At 42.4% G+C, this 20,286-nt stretch overlaps 1 protein-coding gene across 1 annotated transcript in view; it reads right to left on the minus strand.

Annotated features, from left to right (window-relative positions):
* adra1ab (adrenoceptor alpha 1Ab) overlaps positions 1 to 13,392 on the minus strand; it is a 29,470-nt gene extending 16,078 nt beyond the window's left edge. The window contains exons 1-2 of the mRNA XM_033646542.2: positions 13,264 to 13,392; positions 382 to 1,661 (exon numbers count right to left, since the gene is read on the minus strand). Coding sequence (XP_033502433.1) covers positions 382 to 1,297 — 916 coding nt within the window. The 5' untranslated portion in view covers positions 1,298 to 1,661; positions 13,264 to 13,392. The remainder of the gene's footprint in view (positions 1 to 381; positions 1,662 to 13,263) is intronic.
* Between the last annotated feature and the right edge of the window lie 6,894 nt (positions 13,393 to 20,286).

Below are 20,286 nucleotides of genomic sequence, written 5' to 3' on the forward strand. Positions count from 1 at the left end.
CTTACCGATTTTAATTGTTTTATATATTTGTACATTTATATTGCTATATATGTGTGTGTCAATCTTTTAATTTGTACATCTCTTTGGTTAACTGCAGCTGATTTTAAATGTGCTATATAAATAAACTTGATTTGATTTGGTATAAGGCTGGCATGTAGGCGGGCACAGACAGAAATAGATGCAGACAGGCGTTGGTGGAGACCAAAAACAGAGCTAAAAGAGATCACTGAACTCACATTGCCAGGTGGCCCACAACACCAAATGAGTGATAACATTCCTCCACAACTGCTGCAAGCAACTGTTAGTTGAACAACTTAAAAGTAGAGCTTTACCTTTGTGACTTGACTATAATAAGAAGCAGATGTGTAGTGAGGTACCTACCGATGGGTAAAACCAGGAAAAAAGGGAGCCAGCACAGAATGAAGCACCCGACAACAATGCCAAGCGTCTTAGCTGCCTTCTCTTCTCTCGAGAACTTCAGCAGCTTCGGCAGGGAGAAGGATGTGTGTTTATGTGTCGGGGTCCCCTCGTCCTCTTCCTGCTTCCCCGTCTGAGCAGAGTTCCCTCTGTGTATCCTCAGCATCACCCCATCTGTCTCAACTCCTTCTCCCTTGCTGCCCTTCCGGAGGGTTTTCGTCTCTCTCTTTGCCACGGTATACACACGGCAGTACATGGCCAGGATGATGGCCAGAGGTATGTAGAAAGATCCCAGTGCTGAGAACAAAGCGTAGCCGGGCTCCTCTGTGATTCGGCACACTGTCTCATCTTCTGGGTCGGGCTCCTTCCAGCCAAACAGAGGGCCCACGGATATTGCTGCAGAGAGTCCCCACAGAGCAGCTACAGCTGTCAGGCCTCGCCGCCCTGTAGCCATGGCAGGGTAGTGCAGAGGGTAGCTGACAGCCAGGTAGCGGTCGATGGAGATCACACACAGGCTGAGGATCGAGGCAGTGCAGCAGAGGACATCCAGAGCGGCCCAGACGCTGCAGAAGGACCGGCCAAACACCCATCTCCCGAGAGCCTCCGAGGTGGCGGAGAAGGGCAGGACTGCGGCGCTGAGCAGCAGGTCTGCCGCTGCCAGGTTGGCGATGAAGTAATGTGTCACGGAGCGCCAGTGGTTGTGGAACAACACTGACAGGATGACCAGGATGTTGCCAAGGACCCCAAACACTACAAACACCACCAGCACCAGCCCCAGAACCACCGCCTTGGCTACATCCACCTCTGGGTGGGTGGAGGAGCTGCAGTTGGGACAGCCATCCGCTGCGGAGAATACACTAATGTTCTCAGCAGGAAACATTGTAATCTGTTGGGTGTATTAAATTGTGCAAGTGGCTTGCAGATTGATGACACTTATGCCACATCTGTTCCTCAATTACTACAGTTTCAACCCTCCGCCTTTTCCTGCTCCTCCTCATGCAGAGGATAAAAGCTTTTCCTGCTGCATCAACCGCTCCTCCAGTTCATTTGTAGATTGCCAGCGCTCCATTGATCACGTGGCCTTGGCCCGGGTCCCTTGGCAGAATGTCATCCACTGCCACAGTTTGTCATTTTATTCCGGAGCAGCTTAATAGAAATGACAAATATTCATGTTTTAAGTGGCGGCCACTGATGGATTTGGAATGTCATGTTCAGCCGCACTGACAGGCTTCATCGCAGGAAACCTTTAAAAACAAGAAAAGAGATAAAAGTAGATTTAAGAACACATTCATAATCCAAGGCTTTTATAAATACCCACAAGCAGGCTCATTACCTCTTAAGTGCTGCTCTTTCTTCCGCAGTGTGGGAACTAATCAAAACTTCACGCGTAGAACACATTAAAGGAAAATTGCAAAAAAATAAATCACCACACAGCACCCAATTTTGATTAAAGTGTAAAAATATCACTCAGTAGTCTTTTCTTTTTTCCACAGCACACAGCCGCTCTATTTGCACATTCTTCTCCCCTCATTACAGCTGCATTAGAGAAAATGGGGGTTGAGTGAACTACGTAAGTGGCATTCACAATTTCCTTTTCATCCAAAAAACACGACAGCCTACATGTCTTTTTGGAAGCAAACAGCCGCCATAAAACATCCCATTACTTTATCTGATGTTTATTGAACCTTTATTTAAACAGACAGATCAGCAGGTTCAAAGGAACAGTGTGTAATATTTAGGAGGGGGTTTAGTGGTTTATAGTTAGGATTGTAGATTGCACCCAGCTGAAACTTCTCCTAGGTAGATTTCTTTCAGTGTTAATCATTCAGGAGAGTTTTACCAAATTATCCAAACAGGTCACTTCCTCTTAAAAACAAATGATTTGAGCTGATAAAAACACTGAATGAAGCTGTTTCAGGTTACAAATCAGTGTTTCTCTGACACTGTCGGGCGTTTTGGAGACAAGCTGCAGGTCAAAGCATCTGCCAGTGTGTGCTCTGCTTTTTTGTCTAACTTAAGATCCAGCAACACATCCTCACTCGGACCTCGTTGCATATCCACGTTTTTGGTCATGGACTTTCCATGTCCAGATATGACGTGAAAGGTACCCTGGGTGCGTTGGTTGTTGATAGTCTGGGACGCCGTGTCAAGTTCTGCCTGTTACATGCATTGTCTTCTTACCATTTGCATTCAGTCTCTTTCAAAATAAAAGCACTACGTCAGTACAACAACGCAAATTGACATTTTTTCCTCCAACAACTAACGCACGTGGTTGGGTTTAGGAAAAAACAACAGGGTTTGGATTTAGAATCCTACGAGATGCAAACACCGCTCTCCTGGATGAAAGTCGGCCCTACTTGGACTTTCACCACTTTAACTTCTGTTCTTGTCCCGCCACATTTCCCCCTGATGCCACCGAGCGCTGTTCAACTATATCGACGACTGGCTGTGTATCATGCCAACGTTAAAGGATGGCTTTTTTCGTCAGTGTCTAATGCTGCAAGTCACTGCCCAAGCGCCAGATTTCGACGACTTTGGAGTGAGACCGGGTTGGATCCAGACGTTACAGAGGGTTTTGCAGGGAGCTCAATTATCCGCAGAGGTCTCCTCTCCAAAACACATGGACCAGGTGATTTGAACCCCTAAGAACTCTGACTTAAGCAGTTTCCCATTAAAAAAAGAAAAGAAAAAAGAAATGCAGGTTTTTCTGACCTGCTTCCTTGCGTAAGGGTTCCTAACTATGGTGGCCAATGCAAAAACGTGAATGGGCCCTTTTAGAGCAAGTGTTTGGTTTGTCCGTTCTGGACTACTGTAGAAATACTGCGGTGCAATTGATCTCCGTACATGAGGACCTGCTCCTTATATAGATATAAACGGCTCATTCTAAGGTAACGAAAACACAACCATTCTTATTCACAGGTGGTTATACACTAAAGGAAACATACTTACTATATTATATTCCATTTCTGCCTATATATCCCCCCAGGGGCGATTGCTCTGAGACAACAGGGGAGGCTGAACTTCCCCTAAAATTTCATAGAAGAAATGGTCAAATATGCACTATTGAATTTACATTAAAATAAGAATTTACATTGCATTAAACCTGCGCTGGGATGCATTTAACATCATGACTATGATGTTAAAACGTCAGCTGTTTATCACCAGTTTTCAAATGCGACCTCCCTGTCATACATTCTCGTGTCAACACGGTGGATGTGGAGCCTCCAAGCATTCCTATGAGACAGCGCTGAGCAGGTTTTTTTCATGCAGCAAAGCGAGACGGTCATTGGATAAATGCGTCAAAATCGTCACTTCCAGGGAGGCTCAGCTTCCCTGGGACCTAATGGAGTGGTAGGTGGGAGAGGACGCTTGGTGTATGCATGATGATGATTGATGATTGGAGGAACTGTCTAAAAGGCTGAACCCCTTTGTGACTGACAGCACTTTGGAAATACACACCGGCATCGTTGCATTTTGAGCTCAGTCCCATGCGGAGATTTGTGAGTGGAGTCTTCCGACAGAGTGCCGTCTGGATTTCCTTATTTCCATAAGCCATATAGCTCATTTTCACTGTTTGTGCAGTACAGTTCAGGTGTTTCCTTCCCCTGTTTGAAAGGCCAGCTGCAGCCACTGTATTTCCCTAAATCCTACACACTGGACCTTTACGACCCACGGTATCCAGATGGCCTGCCAAGCATTGTCTAATTCACAATTTAAATAAGCTGATTCACACTGAGGATTTTTGTATGCAGTTTGAAAGTCAATAAGGTGCTGGACTGCATGGAAAAGTCTCAAAATAGAGCATGTTTCCGAAAAAAAAAGAAAAAATGCTTGAAACACGGAGATCCAGGCTAAACCCCAAATATCCTAAAATCCTAGAAACGCCCCAGTGTACACCTGACCTTTATGGGGCTGCTGTGGCTGGATTTTCCTATTGTCAGAGATGAGCGAGGACAGCAAACACCATTTTTATTATCTGTCCTGATAAATAGGCTATTATCCCTGTTTGTTCATTAACTGGCCCCTGGCTGCCGGTCATTTTGCAAATGTGGCCTTCAGACACAGCAAGTTGAGTATCCATGATATAAAGGAAAATGTCTCTTTACTGTGAGCCTGTGTGCAGTGTGGCTGGTTGGTATTATAATAGAAAGGAGGGAAAAAGATAATCAAAGACAACAGGGTGAAAGACAAGGACACCACAGCAGCATAAGGATCCTTGGGGGCAAAGTGAAAATCATCTGTGGCATTATGAGAAAACCAGCCAGCCATGCAGGGATGACAAAGATAAATGAAAGCCGAGATATATATTCTTTTAAGATCAGACATTCAGCAGGAGGCTGTGATGGCTTCCTTGAAGGCCTCACGTCTGCAAGCTGGGCTCTAACTCAAACGCCGGATGACAAGCCAGGAATTGAACCTCCAGGAGAGCACTATATTAGCGAGGCACAGGCTCGGGCCCACTGATAGTCCCACTCAGTACCACTCTCCGCGTACGTGTTGGAGATCTGGGATGTCACCGAGTGAGATAAACGGCGGCGAGGAAAAAAGAATGAAAGAAGCAGTTGCGATAAAGCCTTTCGGAGAGCAGAGTCATGCTTGTCACATGTTCGTGCAGGATCAAAGGCTTTTGCCTGCTGCACATCCCACCACGAGGCGGAACGAAATTCACCCAAATAAACACTTGATGCTTGAATTTCCAGCGTCAGTAGCCCGAGGGGGAACTGAAACCAAATAGGCGGTGAATGGATATCTCGGATTGTTTCGGCAGGATGGATAAACGCAGTGATATTTGGAATACATTTACAGTTGTAATGAGATTTCTCGGTGCGGTGAAGTGCCTGCGCAAAGGAGATTAACCGCGTCTAAAAAGTTTATTTCCTCAGCCCACCTGTGTTTGAGTACTACTGTGTAAAGTGTCAGGCAGGAAATAGATTAGCATTGACCTGAGGTGTTACAGTAGAAACAATGCAGCAAAGATGAATCAACATTATTCAGTGAAACACGTCTTTCCTGAAGTTAAAAACCAGAGCAGCAAGTGTGGGACAGCTGTCACATCTATGTCCAGCTGCTCAGCTCTCAGTCTCTTAATCTCAGAGTAAAGGCTCCTCTGCATATCCTTTCGCTTCATGTTTCATTCATGCGTGTATTAGCATGGAAGGGGCAGGGTGATAGCAGGGCTGTGACAAAATGATGAAGTGGTCTAAGATGTGTTAAATGACCTTTTCAGTCTGTTGCACTATTGACTGCCTTCCCGCCCTCTCCAGCCTTGTGCTGCGAGTTTTTGGCATCTTTTATTCATAATTTTCTCCCTCCAGGAAAGGAGGATTATCAGAGAAACTCTGTCGAGCTGCTTGGGTTTTGTCAAGAGGACAGGGGCAGTCCTAAGGTACCAAAACAAAAGATACAGAACTGAAGAGAAAGAAATGCTTGAGTGAGTCAACTGACCTACAAGTATGGAGCGGGTCTGTATAACAATAAACAATAAATGTCACAAAACCAATTGATGCGTTGACCTGTGCCCTACCAGAAAGAGAGCATGAAAATGTCAATGCATTTAATCTATCTACCTTCCTGAAGCTGTAATTGATTAACTGTTAATCATTTATCGAGCAAAAATACCAAATACTGCTCATTTCAGCCTCTAAAATATGATTTACTGTCTCTCTTTTTAATGGTATTCTAAGGCAGTGGTTCCCATCTGGTGGCAAAAGTGGGCCCATTCTGAATGGACGGCAAGTGACTTGCAAATGTGTCAAGTGTATGAAAAACACACTTTATCTTTTAAGTAGGGTAAAATTCCAGCGCAGAGCTTTTATGCTGAAGTGCCGTGTTCTGCTGTAGAGTGAGTGACTAATGGACAGCTACTTGACAGAGAGAGCAAACTAGCTCAACGACATGGCCGAACACAAGTACGACACTGAATGTGTTAAACTGTGTTACCAAAACGGCCACTAAACCGCGCCAGACTACCGACGAGCAGAGCCTGCTGAATCGCCATCGAACCAATCAGATCAGTCTATCTGACAGAGGCGGGCTCTGGGACAGTGCTACGCCGTAGGAATCGAAAAGTAAACAGCCAAGATGGCAGCTGCCGAAGGACCACATCCATTCAATTTAGCTTTGGAAGAAACGCTAAGCCAACTAAACTTATCTTTTTCCTTGAGAGAAGAATAGAAGACCGTTTTACCGACGGGATACGGCAAAAGCATAATATATCAGTTAGCCCCACTAGTCGGCAAAACAATGGGGCTTAGTGCAATGAATACGTCACCTTGTTTTGCTCTGACTGGCTATTGTGCTATCCAGCGTGCGGCGGCATTTAATATGTCTCAGTTAATGCTGCCCCTTGGGTAGGAAGGGTGTATTGGTGAGGGCCAGACTCAAAATCTTTCTAGATTTGAGTCTGGATTTCCAGGCTAGCTAAGGGGAGGAACAAACTTTAAAAGGGTATATTTTGTATTTATTCTACACTTTTAACCCCCAAAACCCTCCGGTGGGTTTAAAAGGCATGTTTTCTTAAAAGAAAACACCAAAACTACGCCATTTATCACAGGCAGAAACTGTAAAAACAGAAATTATCTTTGGATCTTTAAAATGGCATGTCTTTGAGCACATGCCACGAACACATCAGGAAATATAACCAAATCTAAGCTTAAAATAGTGCTATCTCATTGCTGTTAAAAATTTCCCAGATATAAGTTGTTTGTACTAACCAGATCCTGTAAAAAAATATAAAAATAAAAAATAAAATAAGGGTTTCCATTAGCTCACCTAGTGGAGCTTTGTCCTTGCTGCAATGACTGCAGGTTCGTTCCTAACCTGCTACGGCCCTTTGCTGCATGTCATTCCCTCTCTATCCCCCCTTCACACTAAAAGAACTGTTTTTAAATCTAACAACGCCTGCAGTGCCCAGTTATTGATAAGCTTTATGCTCATGTTACTAATGCCGGTGGTGTGCACGCTGTGATGTGTGAGTGTGTGCAGGCCCACCCTCAGGGGGGCATCAAAAGGTATAGATGACCCCAGCCCAAAGCAACAGGGGGCCCCACAAAAGGTTTATAGTTGACCTTTAAATGGATCATTACAATTTACTTAGTGACTTAAATCACTGACAATATAAGTTACATATATTGACATGATAAATAAATGTATTGTTATCACCATCTGATGCTCCCATCCCCCCGCAGGTGCTGTGAGATGGTGTGGTCCATCTGACAGAGGGGTCAGATCATGATTTGATTTTATGGTGTAATACCTTGCAGTATTTTTTTCAGTCAGTGTTTGATGTTACTTTTCTCTAATCATTCATTAGAGGCCTTTTTTTTCAGCAAAACAAAAACCCGTATTCTGCTGAGCTGCACACACAGCTTGTGTGATGATGCGATGTGTGAGGAGGATTAGCATTTTGCTTCAGAAATTAGCCACCCCCCCTCCTCCCCTAATAAACAATGAACAGTCCCTAAATTGAATATCTCTGGGTTTTGCACTGCTGCTCAGCAGAAACAAGTTGAACACAGTCCCTTAACCTCTGAGAGACGCTTATGAATTTAAAATACATGTTTATTTAATTAATTTGAAACATTTCCTGGCGATTAATAGAAATCCATCACTAGTTGCATCCCTAAGTGTGTTTTCTTTCAGCTGACCAGCGGCGCGTCCCAACAGTGGGACCGCACGCCTCTCCCCTACCCTGCAGATATTTGATTAAAAGCTATCAGCGGACATCATTACACTCCAATTTACATCTGAAATCCAAAGTGCACTGCTCATTTTATTGCATTAGTGGATCTCACAGAAAGACGGTGCTTTGCCCTTGAAGAAACTTTCCCGTTAGCCTCAGCCTGAGTGGCCATTACACAATTGAAGCAAGGCAGCCAATTAAACCTCATATTGGAATCATAATTAGGATTTTGTTTTAGGAGACAGAATATTAGTGAGCATATTAAATGGCTTAATGTAGCCTGACCATGGGCATATTCAATCAGCACAGCACAGGACAGCATTACAATCACAAGGGAAATGTGCACAATATTAGCATGAGCCCTCCTGACAACACGGGTGGATTACAAAACAGCCCGACGAGGCGTGGGCCCAGGAGCCCAGGTGCTCAGGGGGGCCATAAGCCAGCGTCTGTGCGTGAAGTCTCTGTCATTACCCTCGCATTTCTTGTTGCATAGTCAAAGGGCTTTCTAAATGTTAATGTCACGCTGTGGCTGTTTCTGACTCAGTAATTGCAAACGGAAGCGGTCAGTCCGTCTTCTGTCCACGATTAAAAATGAAGTGGGGGCTAAGATGATGCAAAAACGCCTCAAGCACTTGTTCCTCATGACAATTGAGAGAGAACTGATGGCTGCATTGAACTTTGATATTGTGGGTGTTTATGCTCGAAGCAGAGCCAAGAAAGATGCATTATATGGAAAAACTATTTCATGACTAACTTATTATTTTTTATTTTCATTCTTACTTTTATTAGACACAACAGGATGAGCATGAGGGGGGAAGAGAGAGTGGAGGACATGCAACAAAGGGCCAAGGGTTGGAAACGAGCCTATGGCTGCTGCACCAAGGACGTAGCCTTTGTACATAGGTTGCCTGCTCCACCATGTGAGCTACTAGACACTCCGGCCAATTGTTTTTTAGGCTTTGTTCTCTATTAATATTAGACGTGACTTTAAAAAGTCTCCTATTTTGGGTTCAGAGTGTATTTTGTGAACGTGCTGTTGGCTTTAATTGAGTGTACCTGGACTGTAAATCCTGTGTCGTGGAGATACAGGTGAATCTATCTCAATTATTTCAATTATAGTGCTGACGGTTTTGAGTGTTACATTTGAGTGTACATTTCATACGTATCTTATCAATGTATCTAAAGTGATGTAGCTCTGATTACATGCACATGAGCTGCACATAACCACACATCATTATTGCAATATTCGACTGGGCCTATACAAAAAGTTGTGAATTAATTTTTAATTGACTGTATCGGTATGTTGTGCGCACCCATTTCGTAATAAAGAGGCAAACTCTGGCTGAAAAAATGTGATTTAATTTACTTTAATTTGAAAAACCTTCACTGGGAACCTATCAGTCGCCATTTGCGCATGGGAAATATAAGTGTGTGACACATCTAAAGCCCTGATTGGCAGCCAGTGTGAGGGATGATAACATTTAAAAGGAGAAAGCCATGAGTGGGACAATGCATCGCTTTATTGTACGGAGCAAATTACAACAAAGCACCAGTGAAGACGACCTACTGCCGAAAGAAAAGAGACAGTATCACGAAAGCTACCTGTCTTATTTCTTCTATTGTTATGTCCTGATACAAGTAATAACACATGTAATAGAAGCTGTTGTGCACAGATATAAATACAGGTGTGCCTTGAGATTTTGGCTTGCCCGTTTCGTTTGTAAACGACTTGTGTATGGGATGGCGCACAGTGTAGTAAGGGGTGACGGCTGCCAAGCTGCAGACCAACCCTGTGCTGCATTTCCAGCTGCGTTTGTGCCACCAAACATGGGCCACAGTGCAAGATGTTAATCATTTCTGTTAGTTCTGCAGTGCTCAGCAATAGTTTTTAAAGGTCTGGTGGTCTTACCAATATAAGCCAATCCACATGGGCATTTAGTTGGAGCACATGAAATTATACCCTTAATGTTGTGACGATTGAATGAGACAGTTTTGTGAGTGAAATGAGATTGTTGGCAATGACCAAGTGAACTTTTTAGACGCACTGGTAATGAAGGAAAGCAACACTGATCTAACACTGATCTGAGCTGGTATTGCTGAGCACTGCAGTACTATCAGGAACAATGAACCATCCAGCCCTGTGGCTGTACACCTCTCAAAGCTGAAGCACAATATTTCCACTCTAAGGTATGGTGGAATGAGGTGATAAATCATCCACGCAGAGGGGGAGATACAAATACAATGCTCTTATACTGGAACTTTTCTGGATACATACATTGGGCACTCTGGCCTCTAAAGTCTTAATGAGGAGTTTGATATTAAACCGTTTCTGTACTCTGTATTCTGTATTCTGTCATGTCCTCACATTAACTTCGGCTGTGCTGCACAAAGTATTTAGATTCTTTCCATGTTTTCCTAACTGGTGTTATCTGTCTCTAAAAACTTTTTTAAGGTTGGATAAACAGACAGAGGCGATAGTGTAGATATATGACAGCTGTTTAGCTCAGGTTCTTTTGGCATTACCAACTACTGGGGAGACATGGTGATTTATGTACTTGACCATATGTGTATATTCAAAACTGTTTTTTTTTATTGTGTACCTTTATTTCTATGTGTGGCCTGACTGTGTGTATATATGCTTTTACTGTGATGCATTCTGCTGCTGGTGACTCACAATTAGCAGCAACTGTGGCGTATCAGATGTGTTTATTGGATGTATGTTTGGCAGCTGTTTAACCAGGGAATTTTATGAAATACTTAATGTATGTGGGATTCACAATTTGTATAGGCTGGTATTTTACCCTTCTGTATTTATCAAGAGTGACTGATTCAGGCACCCACACAGGTATTTGGGCGACTTTCCGTCATTTATCAGAAGTCTGAGGAAGAGACGTAGGCTTGAAACGTTACTCCGCATTAAAATCTCTCTACATGGAAACTGCTTGGTGTGAGGATTACTTATTTTTCTATTTTGTCAGATGTTTTTTAGCGACCATTAACTACGTTTCAAGCAACGTTTGTACCACCAAACGTGTTTTTGTTTTTTTTCATGACCAATTGCTGCATTTCCAGTGGCATTCGAGCCACCAAACATGGGTGTTTTTGGCGACCTGTTGCTGCATTTCCAGCAGTGTTTTTGCCATCAAATGTGGGCGATTATAAGTGACCAGATGCTGCATTTCCAGCAGCTTTTATTTCATCAAACGTGTGTGTATTTTTTTAGCGACCTATCACTACATTTCCAGCAGTGTTTGAGCCCCCAAACGTGTTTTTTTTACAGACTTGTAGTTTTTTTTTAGTGACTGATCACTACATTCCCAGCAACATTTGTACCACCAAACATGTTTTTTTTCAGAGACCTGTAGCTGTTTTTTAGTGACTCATCGCTACATTTCCAGTGACATTTGTACCACCAAACGTGTTTTTTTTTCTGTGACCTGTTGCTGCATTTCCAGCAGTGTTTTTACCATCAAACATGGATGATTTTTAGTGACTGGTTGCTGGATTTTCAGCAGCTTTTATGCCATTATACGTGTGTGTTTTTTAGCGACCCTATGCAATGTTTCCAGCTGCGATTATGCCACCAAACGTGTGTGTTCTTTAGAGACCCGTAGCTGTGTCTCCAGTGGCTTTTGTGCCATTAAACGCATGCATGATTTGTAGCGACCCAATGCTACATTTCCAGCTGCGTTTGTGCCACCACATGTGGGTGCTTTAAGCCAAACTTTTCCTTACCATAACTTATTTCTTTTTGTGCCTAAACATTTTGTCTATGCAGCAGATCAGGAGGTTGTTTTCTTTTTACAGCAGGGGTTTGCTATCTCTCTGTCACGGGACCTTCTCTGCATTATGCTACACAGATCCCTACACATTCATTATATTCTGTGAGACACTCTCCATCAAGATTGTAGCAGGAAAGATTAAAGCTTCAGCACTTTGTCTAACCAGCTCACCTGCGACACATCTGATCGATTACTGTCTTCTCTGCCCAAAGTCAATGCTGGAACAAATAGTTATTTCCATTATTGATTTATCAATCAATCGATTACTTGGGAAATGCATCAATTTATCTTTTGATTAATGGGTTGACAAATGTCAGTAAATACAAAAAATGCCCATTACAAGTTCCTAGAGGCATAAAGACACCTTTAAATTGCTTTTGTTCAGCCAACAATTCAACAAGATCAATTCACTGCAATATAAAACAGAAAAAAAAACAGCAAATCGTCACATTTGAGAAGCTGGAACCAGAAAATGTTTTCAAGAGTGCTACAATCACTATTTGAATTCACATCAAACAAAAGAAATCCAACATCCTTGTCAAGCACACACACGAATCTCTCAACATGCTAATCTATTCTGCTGCCGGTGCAGGCCACTAGAGTTCATATATTCTTACAAACACTGTAACACAACAGTTTGTGTCAGGTCTCTGGAGCGGTGCACTGCTGTGATGAATTACTACACATTTCTAAAAAGCTGCACTCTCTGTGAGAGGGGCCGGTCATAACTCAAAACCTGCATGACATTACTCATTATGTTTTATCAACCTTGAACAACTGGCTGCACATTGCCCTTCAGAAAGGACAGTTACAGTAAGTGGTTTGTCTTGTGCTTTCATCCATCTGGGGAGGTTGTGTTCTTTGCGCTTAGTCCCAAACAGCAGATCAATCCCACAGGAACATAACGTTTTAATTTCACTAAGCTCCGTCTTGCTATAATCCTTTATCAATTTCTTTGTATTCATAAAGAATCTAGATTTACATCCCATTTCACATCAGTGTTCTTATATTAAGATGGCCTACCTGTTGAGGGGAATGTTGTGAGAATAAATGAGGCTGCAAAGGGAACCAGCCTGTTGATTTTTTTTTCCATTATAAATATAAAACATTGCAACTTTACCTGACTAGTTTTGAAATATGCAAGAAATAAACAATTACCGAACATTAGGCAGCATGAATTAGCATCAGCAACGGATAGTGGAAATAAAGCAATTTTCACAATGTGCTCATCAGTGGCCTATTAAAAAAAAAACAATCACGACATCCTCCTCCTGATTGAAAAGAATCAGAAATAATCATAACGATCCATTATGGAAATTAGAAGTCACTCAGCCAGTGAAGTAAGCTGTGGGATGAAGGGAGGAGAGAAAGAAGTCTTACCTTCCTCAGAGCGCACACATCTCACTGCGCCGAGTTCATAAAGGGAAACAGTTAATTTTCTCTGGAAGCGCTCATGCGTTATTGTGTCCGCCACGGAGAGCGCAGAGCCTCCGTCCCTTCTGCCATCCTCCTGCCTCCTCTGGTGCGAGAGAAAGTCACAGTGGACCACCCCACCTGATCCTGGCAGGCCCCGCCCCCCTGCACGAGACACTCACACTATTCAATTAACTGGTGTTCACGCGCCCTGATCATTTATTCTTGTGTCAAAACACAATAAAAATACCCCAATAAAACTAAAAATATACCTGACTAACACTGTCATATAGCCAAAGCTTGGTACATTTTATTCCTTTGTGCTATAGAACTTGGTGGTCCACAAACTATTAAAGACACATAGATGAGGCACACTGTAACACCAGGCGACATGCTTCTTTATTTCCATGATCACATAGACAAGTTTATTTTGAGGTGATGACACATGCATGCTGTAAATACTCACCGGCACATCAAACACGTGTTAATCCGCAGTTGAAAATAGTCCCCAACAAATACTCCAAAGACACAAAGACTTTTTTTCTCCTGGTTGACTGTAGTTGTTAAAGTGCCCGGCTGTTGAAGATTTCAGAGTTTAAAAAAAAAAAAAAAAAAAAAAAAAATCTTGAGTGCCACAGACAGGAAAGGGAAGTTGGACGTTGTTAGTTGATGATATTTATTATTGTTATGATTAAATCACTACAGTTTAAATTGTATGACCCCCTGACCTTTCATCCACCTTAACAGTTATGCCACAACACTGATGGACTTGTTGGGGGGGAGGGCGTTTGAAAACGCCGCGGTAAAGTGCCTTCTTGAGTGGCGAAAATGAGAGGATGTGCCCTATCAGCTGCCCTCTTGAATTATGAAAACGAATGGATGTGCCCTTTTGGCTGCCCTCTTGAGTGGTGAAAATGAGCGGATGTGCCCTATTGGATGAGAACGAGCAGATGTGCCCTTTTGACTGCCCCCTTGAGTGGTGAAAACAAGTGGATGTGCCCTTTTGGCTGCCCTCTTGAGTGATCAAAACAAGACGATGTGCCCTATTGAATGAAAACGAGAGGATGGCCCCTTTTGGCTGCCCTCTTGAGTGATCAAAACAAGACGATGTGCCCTATTGGATTAAAACGCGCGGATGTGCCCTTTTGGCTGCCCTCTTGAGTGGTGAAAACGAGAGGATGGCCCCTTTTGACTGCCCTCTTGAGTGGTGAAAACGAGAGGATGGCCCCTTTTGGCTGCCCTCTTGAGTGATCAAAACAAGACGATGGCCCTATTGGATGAAAAGGAGCGGATGTGCCCTTTTGGCTGCCCTCTTGTCCCCATGTCATGCAGTAGATGCCCTTTTTTCCTTTTCACCCTGCCCTTCAAACATCCTGAGAATAAATGTTGGCATTGTACATTTCTGCAAAAATTTGTTGTTGAAACTTAATGTTTCTTTGCTTTACAACAGCAATGTGGTTAATATGTGTTTATGTTTGGTTTTGATTAGGAAAAGATCATTTTTGGCCTTAAAATACATAATTTTGGTAGCATAATCAGTGCTGGAAATGCCAGCGCGTATCATAACACTGCAGAAGGTTCTGTCCAAATTCATTAACAACTAATGCTGCCTGGCAGCATATGATACCATGGCAAAAGGTGGCTTTTGGTGTCAGGTGTCTGACAAAAAGGGTGGTATTTGACCACTTCGGAATAAAAATGAGCTGAAATGCTGTTAATGTCTTACTAAAAAATAGCCAGGTTTGGTGGCACAATGGCAGCCAGAAATGCCGCCGATGTGTTGTTAAAAAATGCTCGCTTTGATAGCAAAATTGCAGCTAGAAATGCTGCTGATATCTTGCTGAAAAATGGTGTCAAATGATGTCTGGCTAAGAAAAACAACCGGTTCTGGTGATTGATGGTTTTAAACAGTAGTCTGTAACTTGGCAGCCGTCTCGCCCAGGTGTCAGGCCATCCATCATCTCTCCCCACCATCAGATGACAAACTCAGTTTATGGTCATGTAATCACTATGTCGCTTTAGAAACCTTGATATGATATGTATGAAGCATATAAATGTAACATATCTGTGGTGTGCAGAAAAAGTACATTTTCTTCTTTTCTTCAACTATGTCCTCCATGACAAGGTGAAACTCCAGCATTTATCGTCAGCTCAAACACTGACATCATCTTTCTGTTTACATTTCCCTGTCAAGCACCTCTCACGGCCACAAGAATAATGACTGCTGTCTGTCTGCCTGCAGCTAAAAAAGAGCAGTTGTGGTTGGTCAGCCAAGTGTCTGACTGTGACACATGTGAGTGCAGCTCACAATCTGTCTTCTACTAACAGTCAGTAATGTTTTAATTGTTTAACCATGGTTTCGACCTCTTGCTAACATTAACAAAGCACTTTTGGTTTCTCAAAGGTGACCGCACCATAACCACAGAGGAGAAAGTGCAGAGAATAACCATATGGGTGTTTTTTTAGTCTGGAGAACGTCTTGGACAAACTGAATAAAAAACTTAATGGCTGGAATTCCATAAATCCCACATTATTCACAGCATGTATTGCCACAGTATTACCATCAGTCCAAAATGTAATTGTCCATAAGATATACTGTAGCTAAATGCAATAGACAGATAGTTATGAATGTTTGACAGATTCATGCTTCCAGAGGATGAACCCCTTTCCAATTTAGACACTATTAACTTTCTGCTAGCACCAGCGTCAGGCCGGATGTTTAACAAAATAGGCAAGGCAGCTTTACTTGTATAGAACATTTCATACACTGGGGTGCATCACACCCTTGTTTTTGTAACCTTTTAGTTGCCAAGATGTGTGTGTTGTTTTCTTGCTTCATTTCACCCCTTATATACTAATTATATCTTCTTATATCTTCTTGTATCTTCTTTCCACGTGCACTTTATTTATTTATTTTTTGTATTGTTTGTCACTTTCTTGTTCTCTATATTTGTCTCAACTGGACATTACTTTATCTTGCCTTTGTGTGGCTTTCAGGATGCTGTTTTTGCAATGTGCACATTATCTGTCCTCAAAACACCCAATAAAGAGACTTTTTTCCCCAGTTTATTTCATTAACATATTTTAGTCAGTTGACAACTTATTTTAATAAGTTGATCCAAATCTGAAACATTTTTGAGTAGGCTAGAATTTAAATAAATAAGTTAAATATCTTAAATAAAATAATTTGACCACTAAATATCAACTTTTGGATAAACATGAAGTTGGTTCAACTTGATGATGTTTTTTGAGGTCAAAGCAAATCATGTTGGTTGTACTAAACTAATTGAGTTTGTCAGTTTATGAAAAACTCATAGGGTTAACTCAGAGTTTGAATTACTAAAAAACAGTAGCGGATCCTGATATGGGCCAAATGGGCGTTTGCCTAGGGTGGCACTTTGTCACAACGTGTCGGGGGGCGGCAGAAGTGGTAAGTGCTGGAATTTGTAATTTACACCTGAACGCAACACAGGCCCCGCTCCAGTTGACTGCGTGTTCAGTGCTGTGCTGCGTTGCTGTGTGAGCTGCGTGTTACACACTGTCCATAACAATAGCTATCTAGTTTGTTTAATAAAAGGACAAGGTATAGACCTGTTCTATAGGAAAGGTAACCTTAAATGACTACTGTTGTGATCTGGCGCTACATAGAAAATAAAATTAAATAAAATTAACTTCACCTTCAAGGGGTGCCGTTGGGGTGTTGCCCAGGGTGCCATTTAGGCTAGAACCGCCACTGCTTAAAAAGATGCATGCAAATTGTTACCTTCATTTTTTTGAAGTTGCACCAGTGTGTTATTTTTTAGAGTGCAGTTTAAAAAAAAACATCATTAAAAATAGCATAAGTGCACACAAGAGTTGTAAAGATGTAATGGGATGACAGCAATACATTTTGCAGACCACACTCATGCCTCCATAGGGATAAACCCTTTTAGATTTGAATAAACTCATGAATATTGCTGCAGTGCAACTCTCAAGACAAACTACTTCTTCCTTGACTAGTGGCAGGGTTATAAGAATTGCTGTAATAACATTAAACTAAAAGTACATGAGCACATAAACCTCACACCCATACGTAATTGTTAAACATGCCCTCCAAAACCATGGGCTTTAATTTACTGCTGTAGCAGCCTCTTCTGGTTTCAGGCTTTCCACCAGATGTTGGAACCTTGCTGCGGGGATTTGTTCAACCACAAGAGCATTAGTGAGGTTGATACTTAAGTTGGGAGTCTGACTGTCGGCGTTCCAGTTCATCGCAAATGTGGTGGAGGGGGTTGAAGTCAGGACTCTGCACAGGTAAGTCAGGTTCACACACACATAATACAGAAAAACGTTTCTCTGTGACCCTGGTGTTGTGCAGTGAACAGTTGCCACAAAGATAAAAGCACACAGTTTGCAGGACTTTTGGTCAGTCACAAGCTGAGGGATACGTGCTGCTCCAAAGGGACCGGCCTGGCCTTGGTGGTGCCTGGCTTTATTTTACAGAGGGATCCCATGCGTCTTGATGCAGACTCTGATTGGCTGGGCGAGTCCAGTCCGTCACTAATACCTCAAGGATGACAAATTGGCCATTTCTTCTCTCAGGTTATTGTTTCAGGTTGAGTTATTTATGGCTTCTGTGACGACTCTGTGACCTGACCACAGGTGTCTCAGATGCCGCTGAGGGTCCTGGCAGCAGCGCTTAATTTGAGATTCTTTTTTTACTTGTGACTCGAATGTCAGGGTGATGCATTCATCTTCAACTGACAGAGTTGTCTCATAAGTCTGCTGCCTCCCGGGTGTATTGATCTTGTGTATGGATCTTTTTAGTCTTTGGGTTTATATTGCAGCTTTGTGTTCATTTGTGGCTGTCCTTTTATCGTCCTTTCACTGGCCTCCATCTTGTCTCCATCCAGCATAAGAAGTCTTTTATTGTTTGGAATCTGTGGAGTTAACACTGATTATAAAGAGTGGAAATAAGCAAAGTAAAAGCCAAAAAAATGTTGCATTTTCTTTGATTAGTTCTTTCGCCTCTGATTAAATGAACATGGGAGAGATTGGTTTGCCAGCTGTCGCACACGATGTTGAGCTCATCAACACTTGGATCGTGATGCTGATGAGTGTTGGCTTCAGTCAGTGAACTGATGTTCGTTCCTGGCTTTGACAAAAGTGAATATAACTCCTTATTTAAATTTATCTCATGGATACTGCACAGGTCACAATGCCCTACAGTGTGCTCTGAGACATAGCCTAACAGTTTGTATATGAGTATCTGGTGATGCACCTGGTATTTAACATACATTGCATGCGCACAGTGCTGGCTAATGCATCTGTGACCTCTGCCTGATTGTACTGAGCAGGAACATACACTTTATTTTAACACAAATGGCTCTGCAGAAGCTTTTAAGCTGCAATCCATTACTTCAGGCTTTAATATCTAGGGGCATGTTCACGTTTTTTGCGGTCATGCCAGCAATGTGACTACATGGTTGGCAATGTTATGTTGGTCCACCACTTTGGTCCGGACTGGAATATCTCAGCAACCACTGTTGAATGGACTGGCCCAACATTTTGTACAAACAATCATGGTTCCCAAATGTTGTATCCGCGTGACCTCTGTGATCCAAGAACTTTCCTTGTAGCACCACCAGGAGTTTGACGGCTTTTGAGTTAAATTTTGAACCAGCTGTTGGATGGCTTGCCATAAAGTTTTGCACATTTTCCCTTGAGCATGATTTGTAAAAACTTTGGTGATCTTTTGACTTTTTCATCTAGCACCATTATCAAGTCAGATTTATTTACCGCCCCCCCCCCCCCCCCCCCCCCCCCCCCCCCCCCCCCAAGACTTTGTTTTATGACAAAACACCCGCAGAAGTAATTAGATTCCTGTCAGCCACAGCTATGACTAGCACCAATTAGCTAATGTTAGCATGCTCACATGCTTAGCTAAGATAGGAAACCCTTTAAACATTACCTTCAAAACATTAGCATGCAGCCTCACTTGGCTGTAGACTCTTGGAAGATGAAAATTAGCCAGGGATGTTAAAGAGATAGGATGGATATTTGCATATATATATTTAATCAGAAGATCAGCTGTTTGATCCCTAGCTCCTTAAGTCCACATGTCGAAGTATCCTTGAGCAAGACATTGAATCCAAAATTGCTCCCGGTGTGTGAGAGTGTTAAAAACTGAGCGGCAGTTGGCACCCTGTATGGTAGCCTCGGCCACCAATGTGTGAATGTGTGAATGTGACAAAAAAAGCATTAAAAAGAAGCACTTTGAGTGATGGGAGGACTATAAAGGTGCTACACAAGTGCAGTCCATATACTGTGAAAGACGAGGTTTAAAGCATGCTAGTATAGGACTACACAAAAAAGAACTTCAGTGCTTTAATCTAACATTATTGGTATTTTGAAAGAAAAAAAATGAATGCCAACATGTCCAAGCTGGGGTGCCCTCAATGCACATGTGCATACACATCCCCTCGGTGAAAGCCTGATTCAATGGAGGAGAGTCCTGCAAACAAAGTTGCTATTCCAGCATATGCAACAACTGCCTACACTACAAAGCAACCCCAAAAAAGTAAGACAGACTTATCAAAAAGAGAGTCTAATCTGCCAAGTGTTTCAGAGATGGAGAGAAAACATTGCTAAACATGGTGTTTTGTAACAATGGCATTTTTGAACTTATACTTACATATTTTTTATATTTGTAGTTATTTGGTCCACCCTCATAAATTTAAGGTGGACACAATATTAGCAACACCTGTCAGTATGAGACAGTATATTTCAGTACTACCACACATTACTGACCCAAAAATGACTATAGAATTGAATCAACACCTCTCTAACACAGGTACTATTGACTAAACACATAAACACATGACTAATTAATGGTATCCAGCTGGCACATGACTGACCTTCAACACTGATAGTGGTTGAGATTGACCTTTCGCTAAGCCCCACCCTTTAGAAATGGTCCGACAAGCTGTCAGAGTAAGCATGGAGCCCACA

The sequence above is a fragment of the Epinephelus lanceolatus genome, chromosome 19 (genome assembly GCF_041903045.1).
Source record: "Epinephelus lanceolatus isolate andai-2023 chromosome 19, ASM4190304v1, whole genome shotgun sequence".
Classification (NCBI taxonomy): Eukaryota; Metazoa; Chordata; class Actinopteri; order Perciformes; family Serranidae; genus Epinephelus; species Epinephelus lanceolatus.